At 36.0% G+C, this 12,253-nt stretch overlaps 1 protein-coding gene across 1 annotated transcript in view; it reads right to left on the bottom strand.

Annotated features, from left to right (window-relative positions):
- PIKFYVE (phosphoinositide kinase, FYVE-type zinc finger containing) overlaps nt 1-12,253 on the bottom strand; it is a 93,077-nt gene that overhangs the window by 17,656 nt on the left and 63,168 nt on the right. Inside the window, exons 23-31 of the mRNA XM_025404915.1 lie at nt 11,690-11,861; nt 8,895-9,073; nt 6,961-7,074; nt 6,477-6,585; nt 5,893-6,047; nt 5,151-5,241; nt 2,751-2,811; nt 1,760-1,897; nt 936-1,056 (exon numbers count right to left, since the gene is read on the bottom strand). Coding sequence (XP_025260700.1) covers nt 936-1,056; nt 1,760-1,897; nt 2,751-2,811; nt 5,151-5,241; nt 5,893-6,047; nt 6,477-6,585; nt 6,961-7,074; nt 8,895-9,073; nt 11,690-11,861 — 1,140 coding nt within the window. The remainder of the gene's footprint in view (nt 1-935; nt 1,057-1,759; nt 1,898-2,750; nt 2,812-5,150; nt 5,242-5,892; nt 6,048-6,476; nt 6,586-6,960; nt 7,075-8,894; nt 9,074-11,689; nt 11,862-12,253) is intronic.

The raw sequence follows: 12,253 nt of genomic DNA, 5'->3' as shown, positions 1-12,253 counted from the left end.
CACTACATTCCAGCCTGGGTGACAGAGTGAGACTCTGATTCAAAAATAAAATTTAAAAAATAAAAATAAATGTGAGAGCATGAACAAAGACCATAACATAACAGGGATCCCAGCCCAATCAAGAAACTCATATATTCAGGTCTAAAGTAGAGAAAAAAGGGAACTTTTATATTTTACTATCATATAACATATCACATACTGTACTGTGAGTCCTAACTGTATCTTCCCAAAGATTATGAGCTCCAAAGAGTGATGGCTGTTCCTTACAAATCTTATTCTACATCATAGGGCACTAAAATAGGCACTAAATAAAAGTTTAAATACTGACTGAATAAATACATCAGTCAGTTAATAAAAAAGCAGAAGTCCTTATTAACAAAAATGTCCACTTTTTGGATACACTTGCTCCATAACAAGGGCAGCATTTGAGAGCCACATCGGTCAACCAGTGGAAGAAAAATAAACTTTCACAGGCAGTCAAATTTGAGGGAGCCCCATACAAAAAAGATGACATGAAAACTTGGACAAGTCACTATAGTTCATCATCAGTGCTAGGACAATGCCATGTCCCCGCAAACCATTAGACGAGTAATACCAACCTCATATATTACCAGCAATATGTTTTTATAATTATTACATCAGTAGATACAGCCATGTATCTTTGAAAAAAGATATACAAACAAGTGTTTCCAGAACAAGTAATTCAAACATTTATAAGTAACATCGGCTAGTGCTTTCTTTATCCATTCATTCACTGTTTTATAATGATTATGTGTTCTACAAACTACATTGTATCAAAAGACATCTCTTTTACTATGATGAAATAAAATTGGGATTGAAAAATCATGCATCAGATAAATATATTAAAATACGCAGCAAGTAATTAAGGAAAAATAATCCCCCTGCTAAGAGCCACTGGTTTTAATAATACTTACAAAGGAAATGGAATAGGATTATAGCTATTTCCTGGAAGCAAATTTGCAAAGATGGCTTTCATGGTTGACTTTTCCTTCACTTGGCTGTCTGTGGATCCCAGCAAATGCCCATCAAACACATCTAAAATGAAAAATAGTCTACTTATATATTAATATTCAGGGAGAATAAAAAATATAAGCTGCTGACTTTGGTTCTTTTCCTTTCTGGAATATGGACATATGTATACTATACCAATAACAGTTTAAAATTTCTGATCAAGGGAAAAGACCACTATGGGATAAAACAGGTAACAACAGTGACGCATACACAGCATTGACTCCAAGGGACACCTGTTTTTTTAAACATCTCTGAAGCACTGTGGCTATTATACCTGAGTTAAATAGCAATTTTAAAGTTAATTTCAAAGTTTATACTATAATTTAGTAGTCACCACCTAAACAGAAAGCAAGGCATGAATCTGTTATCATGAAGCAAACATCTGTCCTTAGAGAAATGGTTGTAAATTCTCTTATTTTCGTACAAAGCAGTAATCATGTGCCTTATGAAACCTAAGAAAGGAAGATCCCCAGAAGGTAGATGAGGATAAGTGACATTTTGATACTAAGATATTTACATGTCAATTAATGTAACTAAATGAAGTAACAATATGATAATAAGCTAAATGTAAAAAACACTTTCGGTAAGTGTAAACAAAAATTCTAAGGGATAAGAGTCTTACGTCAAAGAATCAGCAGTTTTTCCTTCTTGGTGACACATGTAAATCAATGATACATCTTTCAGTCTTAGATTCAGTGAAATATGGTAAAAGTGACTTATCCTCTACCTTCAGAACTGCTGGCTGTATCTAGCTCAGGGGGCCCTCCTACTGACTGCTCAGACATGACTTCAGGTGGCGTAGGCAACTGGAGATGAGTAGAACTGGTGGAGCTCTGGCTGGACAAAGTTGTTAAGAAGCGATCCTCTAAAGAAAAACACAATCTTAAATGAGTCATTTACATACATACTAAGTCCATGTCTACCTAATATTTTTTAAATGCTCATTCATAATCCTACTTCCTAAAAGGTAAAATTTTCACTTTTTAAAAATCATCTAGCTACAAAAGTCATGTAGCTCATGTCATAGAAATGGACACAAAAATCCGGAAAAATTACGTATGACTTGACTACAATCAAATCCTGGTAGCAGTACTGCAACTGTCAACCAAGACTGACTCCTATCCAATACACTATCCATTATACCACAATGCCTACCTAAATATTAGTTTTTTAGTTTAATAGAGAATGAAATTAGGACACTGTGAGAAAGGCTGCACGCTTATTCTGGGAGAGAAAAAACAATTATAATAGAAAAATGCCAAGAATTAAAAGTTGAGCTCCTGGTTCTACAGTCCATGTAAGTGTCCCCACAAAGTTTCTATGATGACACCAAATTACGCAATGAAATATTGTGAAAGACATCTTAAGTCTAGACAATATTTTAGTGACATTAAAACTGTAAATTACACTTTACAAGATTTTTGCAATGAAACCTGAGGACTGACTTTGTAATAAGCAAAACAAATTCAATTTACTTTTTTCTGTTTTTTCTTCCCCTAATAGGAGCCTTCTTTATATTTCATGTATTTCTATAACCTGATTTATCTTATTGCAATAAACTGTATGATAATCTGATAGGATTACAAGTGCTCTACAGGAAGGAAAGAAAGTCTATGAACGACAGACTCAGAAAAACTGCTCAAACAGTTTAAAACAACTTATACAATAAGAAATTTCTTTAAATCCAATGGCAAGTGATCACCAGACTCAGGACCAACCTTTTTCTCCATTCTGAAGTCCTGGAGAAATATTCCGTGGAGAGGCATCCATCGCACTTACCTGTAGAGAAGTAAATACTTTATTCTTATGGAAAACATGAAAATCACATTCAAAAACATTTTTAATCAGTGAATCTTAAACTTTTTGGTCTCAGGACCCATTTACACCCTTAAAAATTACTAAAAACCCCCTTAATATTTTTAATTAGCTTTTGTTTACCTTAAAAATTTTTACCTTATTAGAAATTAAAACAGAGAAAGTTATTAAATCTGCATTAACTTATTTATAAATAAACTCATTAATATAAGTAACCTATTTAAACATGTAACATACTGTACATACTATCTACCCTTTAGTCACATAGTAGCTGTCCTGGTTATCAGATCAACCATCATAGTACGGCAGTGCTTATTTTCAAGTAACCCTTATTTTAATGGTCCCAAAGCACAAAAGCAGTGATGCTGGCATACTATTATAATTGTTCTCTTTTATTATTACTATTGTTAATCTCTTACTGTGCCTAATTTATAAATTAAACTTTACCATAGGTACACATACATAGGAAAAAAACAGTACATACATGGTTTAGTACTATCTGCTATTTCATGTTTCCACTGAGGTGTCTTAGAACATACCCTCCTTGGATAACGGGGGACCATCCACTGTAAATATTAAGGGCAGTGCTACAGAATTTCAAATCAACTTTCAATCTTTCAAAAAAGATGATCATCTGTTCAATAATTTTGTATTTTCAATTCTGTATCTATCTACATGCTTACACTATTAGCTTTGCAGTTTCTTCAGTGAGCAAATGGAAAGGCCACCAGAAGTCTGTGCTAGTCATTAACAGCTCCACACTAGTTGGCAAATACCAACACACAGATCTTCAGTAGCCTTAATTCTTACTCTCACCTAAACTTCCTTTTTGTCTCACAAACATCTGTGTGTTTCTACACAGTTGTTTATGAGACAAAAAGGAAGAATTCACTATATATTACTAAATAACAAAAATATCTTAAGTACCTGGATCCATCATTCCATGAAAATATTCTACAAATACTACACACTGTACAAAAAGAAAATACTCCCTCAAAGCCCTCATGATATCAGAACATGAAGCCCTTATAATAAGCTGACATTAATTCATGTGAAACATGGTGTCATAGGCAGAATTCTAATATGGCCCCAAGATTCCCAGCCCTTGGTGTATACACATCTCTTCTCCATTAATCACATACACATTCCCTGACTTATGATGGTCTGACTTAAGATTTTCCAACTTTACAATGTCACAAAACCACTATGCATCCAGTATGCTCCTCAACTTATGATGGGGTTACATCCACATAAACTCATCATAAATTGAAAATATTTAAGTCAAAAACATACTTTTGGATGTTTTCAACTTATGATGAGTTTATCAGAACATCAACCTCTCAGAAGTTGAGGAGCATCTGGACTAATTTAGGTACTTCTGTAATTTTGCAGATGTAATTAAGGCCCCAAATCAGATGACCTCAAAATAGGAAAATTATCCAGATGGATCTGATATAACCACATGAGTCCTTAAATCTGTGTCTATAGATCAAAGACAGAGAAAGTAAGTGATTCGAAGCAAAAGAAAGGTTTGACACATTGCTGTAGGTTTTGAAGATGGAGAGTACTGAATGGCAAGAAATGCAGGCAGCCTCTAGGGGTTAAGAATGGCGTCCGGTGGACAGCCAGCAAGAAAACGAGGACATCAATCCTACAACTAATAGAAACTGAATTCTGCCAACAACCTGAATGAGTAGGAGACCCTGAGTCTCAGATAAGACAGAAGCCCCAGCCAAAACCTTGAGTTCAGCTGTGTCAGATTCTGAGCAGAGAACCTAGTCATGCTTGCCAGTCTTCTGACCCACAGAAACCATGAAATAAATTTGTGGTTTTGGCCAATGTTTTGGATAATCTATCACCGAGCAAGAGAAAACTAACACAGTTGAAAAAGAACTGACACAGTTCAAATACCTTAAGAAAAACCTCTTATTTAAGCACAGAGATTTTAAAAACACCCAAAACTGCAGAGTATAAAATAAATGAGGACCCTATTATATACTCAGAGTATCCACAACTTTCCTTTGTAGCACTTGCTGTCACCATGATGCCACCCCCGGTGATGCCAGCAAACTGTAGCTTTTAAAAACATTTCAAATAAATAAATTATAACCGATCATTTTATTTCAGGTTATAACATAAGAGTAATCCAGGTCACAGTTCCTTGAAACCTCACAAATTCAAAATGGAAAACCCTACTGGATGTCATTACTAAAGTATGTATTAAACTATCCCTGCTAAGTATTATAAATGGAACTAACTATATTTTATCCATTAAGGACCAAAGACAAGATTACACTTCACACCTTGCTTTCTTCCCCTTGTCTCAGTCTTCCAGGACTTGGAGGAACTGAAGGTCTCTTTCTACCCTTTTCCTGTTGGAAAAGGTCCTGCAACCTGTGGCCAAAAGCAAAACAAAACAAAAAAATATATATATATATATGGTTTGTTTCTGCACCTTGAGTGCTGTTTATAAATTTTCTCTTTACAACTTTGAAATCACAAAGTTTTCCTATTTGGATTAACCATAGTCTTTAAAGTTATATATAAATAAGAGTAAGCTTTTGTCATATCTAATTAACCAGGAGCATCTGTTATCGACCATTCCTATCGACTATAGTTGTAAAAAAAAGAATAGCAAATTATTATAAAGAAAAATACTTCTAAAAAATAAATATTGAAATAAAGGCATAAGATAAATATATCAATAAATTTGAAATTGCTGGCTAAAAACCAACAGTGACTCATGGCATACTACTTCAGTTAAAAACAATTCAACAGCACACACATCTGAACAACACTGTTTCAAATTATATTAGAAACAGTATCAAAGGCTCTTTTCCTCTTTGGTTTTTACATACAAACTACCTAAAATATAGCACATACATTTTAAAATATAAAGAGGAAAGGAGGGTGATGGAAAACAAAAGCTTCTTTAACTTGAGCACAAAATGAAACATCCATAATTAAAGATTTGTAAGTTGTAAGATATCATATTAGAACAAATGCAGCAATAATATTAAAGAAAACCAGACTGCAAAATCACACCTGTTATTCCAAGCTTGCAGCACTTCACAGAGACTTTGTTTCTTGGCAATGAGTGACTCAAAGACCGACTGTAGTTGCTGAGGGGTATCTACAGAGGAAGACATGAGCCTTGCTTGCATCTTCTCAATCCAGTTCTTGAACTCGCCTTCTTCCATCTACAAGGAACAGAAACAATTTCCGGAGACAGAGACCTATACAGACATACCCCAAAATAAACTTCTATTAAGTTAATAAGTAGGCCGGGCGCGGTGGCTCAAGCCTGTAATCCCAGCACTTTGGGAGGCCGAGGCGGGTGGATCACGAGGTCAGGAGATCGAGACTATCCTGGCTAACATGGTGAAACCCCGTCTCTACTAAAAATACAAAAAACTAGCCGGGCGTGGTGGTGGGCGCCTGTAGTCTCAGCTACTTGGGAGGCTGAGGCGGGAGAATGGCGGGAACCCGGGAGGCGGAGCTTGCAGTGAGCCGAGACCACGCCACTGCACTCCAGCCTGGGAGACACAGCGAGACTCCGTCTCAAAAAAAAAAAAAAAAAAAAAAGTTAATAAGTAACTTTTGAATTTTCTACCAAAGAAATAAATTACCTCTTTCTGTGCAAAGATATCTTCCATTTTTTCCTCTCTTGTTTTACTAAATGTATCCGTTTTCAAAGATGCAAGTCTTTCATCAATGGCAAGATATACCTGTGAAACTCTAACAATAGAGAGAACATTGAACACTTTAGAAAGAGTGAATCAAATTTTCTATTTCACATAAATAGGAAAAAAAGTTGTGCAAAACGTAATTAAAATAATGTTTTACCTAATTAAGAATTACATACAGTTTTGCAGAGCATATAAGACCTAAAAGGATGTACTTCAAAATTTTAAGTTGCTATGTCTAAAAGAGTTTGGCTTCTTTTTTATTATTTTTCCATAAAGTCTACAATTTTCTTTTTGTACACCACGCATGCATAGCATACAATTAGAAAAGCTATTTACATTTTCAAAGAAAGTAAAATGAACAAACCTGATACTTTAATAGCTGTAAATAAACAAAAAAAAAGATGATAAAAGAAACTGAACTTACTTTTGAAAGAAGTCCTTCAGATCCTGAAGAAGGGACACTTTTAATGGGGCCTGACGCTTAATGAATATTTTGGGGAGTGGAACACATACTTCAAGAAGCCGAATGGGAGAATAACTGACAGAAAAAAATACAAGGACCAATAGAAAATGAAAAATAGTTTAATATCTTGAATAGAGCTGTATCATGATGTTCAACTAAATCCTATGAGGCATCAGAGAAAAAGTTTCTATAAAATGGCATTTTAAAACAATCACAAAGATATTAAAGATAATTTTGAGCTCTTACAATAAATATCCTCCCCAATTCTGGAGGGATTTTGTTTTATCTTTCATTACACTGTAGTACCATCATTTACCCCTTGAAGTTATCTTTATCTGCTGTAAAACCAAAAATGATGGCTATAAACCATCCCTATTAATAAGGAAACTAAAATACCTACATCTAATTGTAGGCATTCAGTACCTCTCCAGCTCCTGAAGATTCTTTATGAATCTTTTGTTTCCTTTCCACCTGAGGGTTTATATTGACCAACAAATGCTACAACCCCACTCCCTGGCAAGGCCCAACATGCACGGTTAAAAGCTCTTGCTTAAAAAAGGAAATAAGCTCTAATTAGCAAATATCTCCTGAGGGTCTATTATGTGCCAGACACTGTTTTAGGTGCTGAGGATATAACATTAACAAATCCTGTTCTCATAATTCAGGAAAAACAAGATTGAGGTAACAAATAAAACAAATTCAAGTAACAAAACATATCAGAGGTTCAGTATATGGAGAAAAATATAGCAAGAAAGAGAAGCAGAGTGCTAGGATGGGAGAGTGTCAGGGCAGGTGAAATGTGAGCAAAGACCTGTAAGAGGCAAAGAAGCAACAAGCAGGTATCTGGGAATGAGCAATTCCAAGAGGGAGAACAAGCACAAGGCTCCCAGGCAGGAACCTACTTGACATACCTGAGGCCCAGTCAGGAGGCCAGTGGGGCAGCAGCAGGATGAGTGAAGAGAGAGTAGTAGGAGATAAGAGCAGAGAGGTCCTAGGCAGCCAGAGCAGGTAGATTGAAGGCCAGTAAATGGACTTTGGCTTTTACTCCAGGTGAAACAGACACCCTTTGGAGTGTCTAGAGCAGAGGAGTGGCCTTAGCTGACTGCCCCTTAAAAGAACCACTCTGACTGCTGTGTTGAGAAGAGGCTAAAGGGACAAGGTCAAAGGGAGATTGGCTAAGGCCAGGTGAAAGATAACAGAGGCTCAGCCCAAAGTGGTAGTGGTAGAGGTGGTAAAAAGTGCTCAGACTCTGGATATATTTTGAAGGTAGAACCTGAATGCTTTCTCAAATTATTTAATACCACAATGGCAACTATCAATTCTTTGAACACAGACTTTTGGTTCTAGAAATATGTGATTATCTTTCTGATGGTTAATGTCTTGGCAAACATTCTGACAGACTTTCAGATGCCATCAGATGCCAAAACAATGGTTAAGAGTTAAGCCAGGGCCGGACATGGTGACTCACACTTCTAATTCCCACAGTTCAAAAGGCCGAGGTAAGATCATCACCTGAGCACAATTCAAGACCCGCCTAGGTAACAATGAGATCCTGTCTCATAATTTTCTAAAATTTTTATATTAAAAAATTTTTTTAAAAAAGAGTGAGGCTGGTAGTAGATCGACTAGGGTTCAAATCATGACTCCATCACCTGAAAGCTCTGTAAGTGTTCAGATCGTAAGCTCTGTAAGTGACGATAATAACTATTTCGTAGGGTAAAAAGTAAATAAAATAATACTGAAAGTTCTTAATACAGTCTGGTCCTCTGCATTTATAAGTGTAGAAATGGGGAATCCCACAAATTAATTCAATGCAGTAACAAGTGAAAATGTTAAAAAATTCTTAAGGGATTATAAGATCTGAGATCATGTACAAGATTCCTAGGATTTCTTACCTGAAAGACGCCACCATCTGGTTATAGGAGAAATACTGGTGATAATCATGATGGATGGAGTGACCACAGGGCTCAGCATTGGCTCTGCGAGTATACTGGTGCCCATAAAACCTAAGTTCAAGGTATTTTGCAAATGACATAGACCAGGACTCATTGGAAAGAGCAACAACTGGTGTTACCTGGAATTCAGCAAAAATAGTTTACCTAATCACATATTGAGAATCTCTTTTTAAAAAATTAACATTTTCTTTTTTTTTTTTTTTTTTTTGAGACGGAGTCTCACTCTGTCACCCAGGCTGGAGTGCAGTGGCGTGATCTCAGCTCACTGCAAGCTCCGCCTCCCAGGTTCACGCCATTCTCCTGCCTCAGCACCCGCCACCACGCCCAGCTAATTTTTTGTATTTTTAGTAGAGATGAGGTTTCACCATGTTAGCCAGGATGGTCTTGATCTCCTGACCTCATGATCCACCCGCCTCAGCCTCCCAAAGTGCTGGGATTACAGGTGTGAGCCACCGTACCCAGCCAACATTTTCTTTTCTGATACAAATGTAACATATACTGACTGCAGAAAATTGAGAGAAGAATGAAAAGTTCAAAGGTGGGTGGAGTTGGGGGTGGTAGAGGAGAGAAGCATCACCAATAAACCCACCAACAACATCAATATACTAGTATATGTTCACTTTCGATGTATTTTACTATACATATATAACACACACACACACATATACATATATACATACACACATGGACATACACACAGCCAGTACATTTGTAAATAAAAACTCCTATAATTAGTTTCATAATCTTTTACTTAGCAATATATCGTGAATATTTGCCCACATAAAATATTCTTGCACAACTTTTCAAATGGTCGCAGAGTATCCTATTAAATGGACATGTATTTAACCAATCCTTATTGATGTGCCTTTAAGACATTACAAGTTTTTCCATACTGAGATGATGTTCTGATAAACATCCTTGTATATACATATTTACAAATATCCACAATTATTCCCTTGGGATAAATTAATAAAGGTGGGAATTGGTAGGTCCAAGGGCATAAACATTTATATGGTCTTTGATAATTTTTGCCACATTATCTTCCAAAACAAGTGCACCAATGTATACAGTCTCCAACAGTATTTAAGAATATCAATTTCCCCCACTTTCTCACCCAATCCTAGGAATTAGAATTGAAATTTTTGAAATGTAATCCCATAAAGAAAAAACTTTAAAGAGATTTTACTGGTTTTCTTTGTGCTTATTTGACTACTAATGAATAACATTTATTTGTACTAGTAACCATTTGCATTAAATTGCATTGTCATGTCCTCTGCCCATTTTTCTATTACCATGGCTTATAGAAATTTGATATTACATATGTTTAGTCATATATGTTGTATTTTTCCTTGACACTGGAAGTTTTTCATTTTAGTGTAACAAAACTTACCTTTTCCTTTCTAGCATAAAAAAACACAAGTTTTTGTTTTAAAATAAAGTGCATATAGCAAAGCATGTAAGTCATAAAGATCAAATTTAAGTTATTCATTTACAACAATGGTCAGTCTACCCAGTTACCATATTCTACAACAAACTATTATCAGCTATCTAATAGGAACTAAAGTCTGTAAGAACAAGTATGAAACTAAGACTGAGAATTGCTAGAAATAATTTTATGTCTATATGTTTGCTGATGCAGGTGCAACTTTGATTTTGCCCTTCTCTACCACTGATTAATGTAGGTCATGCTATTTTATATGTAATTCCCACATGCGCTGTCCAAAAGCACACTTCAAAATAACCCAATTAAGGCCAGGCACCATGGCTCACGCCTGTAATCCCAACACTTTGGGAGGCTGAGGGGGGCGGATCACCCAAGGTCAGGAGTTTGAGACCAGCCTGGCCAACATAGTGAAACCTTGTCTCTACTAAAAATACAAAAATTAACTGGGCGTAGTGGCGTACACCTGTAGTCCCAGCTACTCCAGAGGCTGAGGCAGGAGAAGAGCTTGAACCTGGGAGACAGAGGTTGCAGTGAGCTGAGATCACATGACTGTACTCCAGACTGGGCGATAGAGCAAGACTCCATCTCAAAAAAAAAAAAAGAAATAACCCAATTAAGGCAATGAGTTAAATTTGGAACATTTTATCCAGATTGCAAGCAGTCTGGATAAAAATCATATATTAAAAAAAAAAAAACAATATTGGCACCAAATATTTGCCCCAGAGTTAGAAAAGTAAAGAAAGGCACAAAGAAAAAACAAAACACGTGCCCTTTTCTCAAGAATGTACATAAAAACCAGTAGAGATCAATTTCAACATGGTCTCACCTGTATGTGGACAGAAATGTTGATATAGGCTCAAATCTGTTACACAAATATCCTACTATACTGCAGTTATTGCTGTACAAATCTGTCTCCTCCCCTAGAGAACAGAAGTCATTCCTTATTCTTTTTTTTTTCCTAGGGCCTAGCATAGTATCTGGCACATAAATGGTCCTAAATGTTTGTTGAATGAACAAACATAATTGAGAACTGTCAAGATACAACCTCAAGATACTTTACTGTACAAGGTGCTTGTATTTTATTTAATGACTGATACATTCCTAAGAAGAGATCTTCAAAAAACAAATACTAGATTGAACATACAGCAATGGGAGGTAAAATAACAATGATAAATAGAGCTCAATGACAAATGACAAATCCAATACAATACAGGAAACCTTGCCCTCAAAAAAAAACTATACAAATAAAGAAATAAATGGCAAATAAAATATAGTAATACGGTCTATTTACCTGTTTGCAGATTCTACACCAGGAATATGTAAGAATTGTATGTTGATATCCAGGTACTGGAGAATCCAACTCCTTCAGGATTATCTGTACACAGCCTTGGCCATGAACAAAGCGCCGAATATGATGTACCATGGGGGTATCACAGAACATGCTTGGACACTGATAAGAAGGCCTTTGACAAACAAAAGAGCCCTTCTCATATTAAGCATGAAACAGAAATCAGAACTACTGTCAAAGTGCAGCATGACTAGTGGGCAATCTGCACAAGGTACTCATGCTGCTCTGGGCCTGCAGCTGAACATTCTGTCTTCAGCTATAGCATGGTGACGGTTTCCATTTGTTAAGCACCTTCTATTTGCCAAACAATTTTAAAACATTTCCTTTTACCTTCTGACAATTCTGGGGATTGTTATTCCCTATAAAGGGGACCAGCAAAGAGCTTTGTCATGTAAGTGGCGAGTGATGATGCTAAGACTTAAACTGAGGTCTAGATGATTCCAACATTTTACCTCTCATTTGAATCACTGTAAAAAAACAGGTATCTGAAAAATGTCGAGGGTAGGG

Source organism: Theropithecus gelada, chromosome 12 (assembly GCF_003255815.1).
Source record: "Theropithecus gelada isolate Dixy chromosome 12, Tgel_1.0, whole genome shotgun sequence".
In the NCBI taxonomy this organism is placed as follows: Eukaryota; Metazoa; Chordata; class Mammalia; order Primates; family Cercopithecidae; genus Theropithecus; species Theropithecus gelada.
This window is presented reverse-complemented; position numbering and strand designations above follow the sequence as displayed.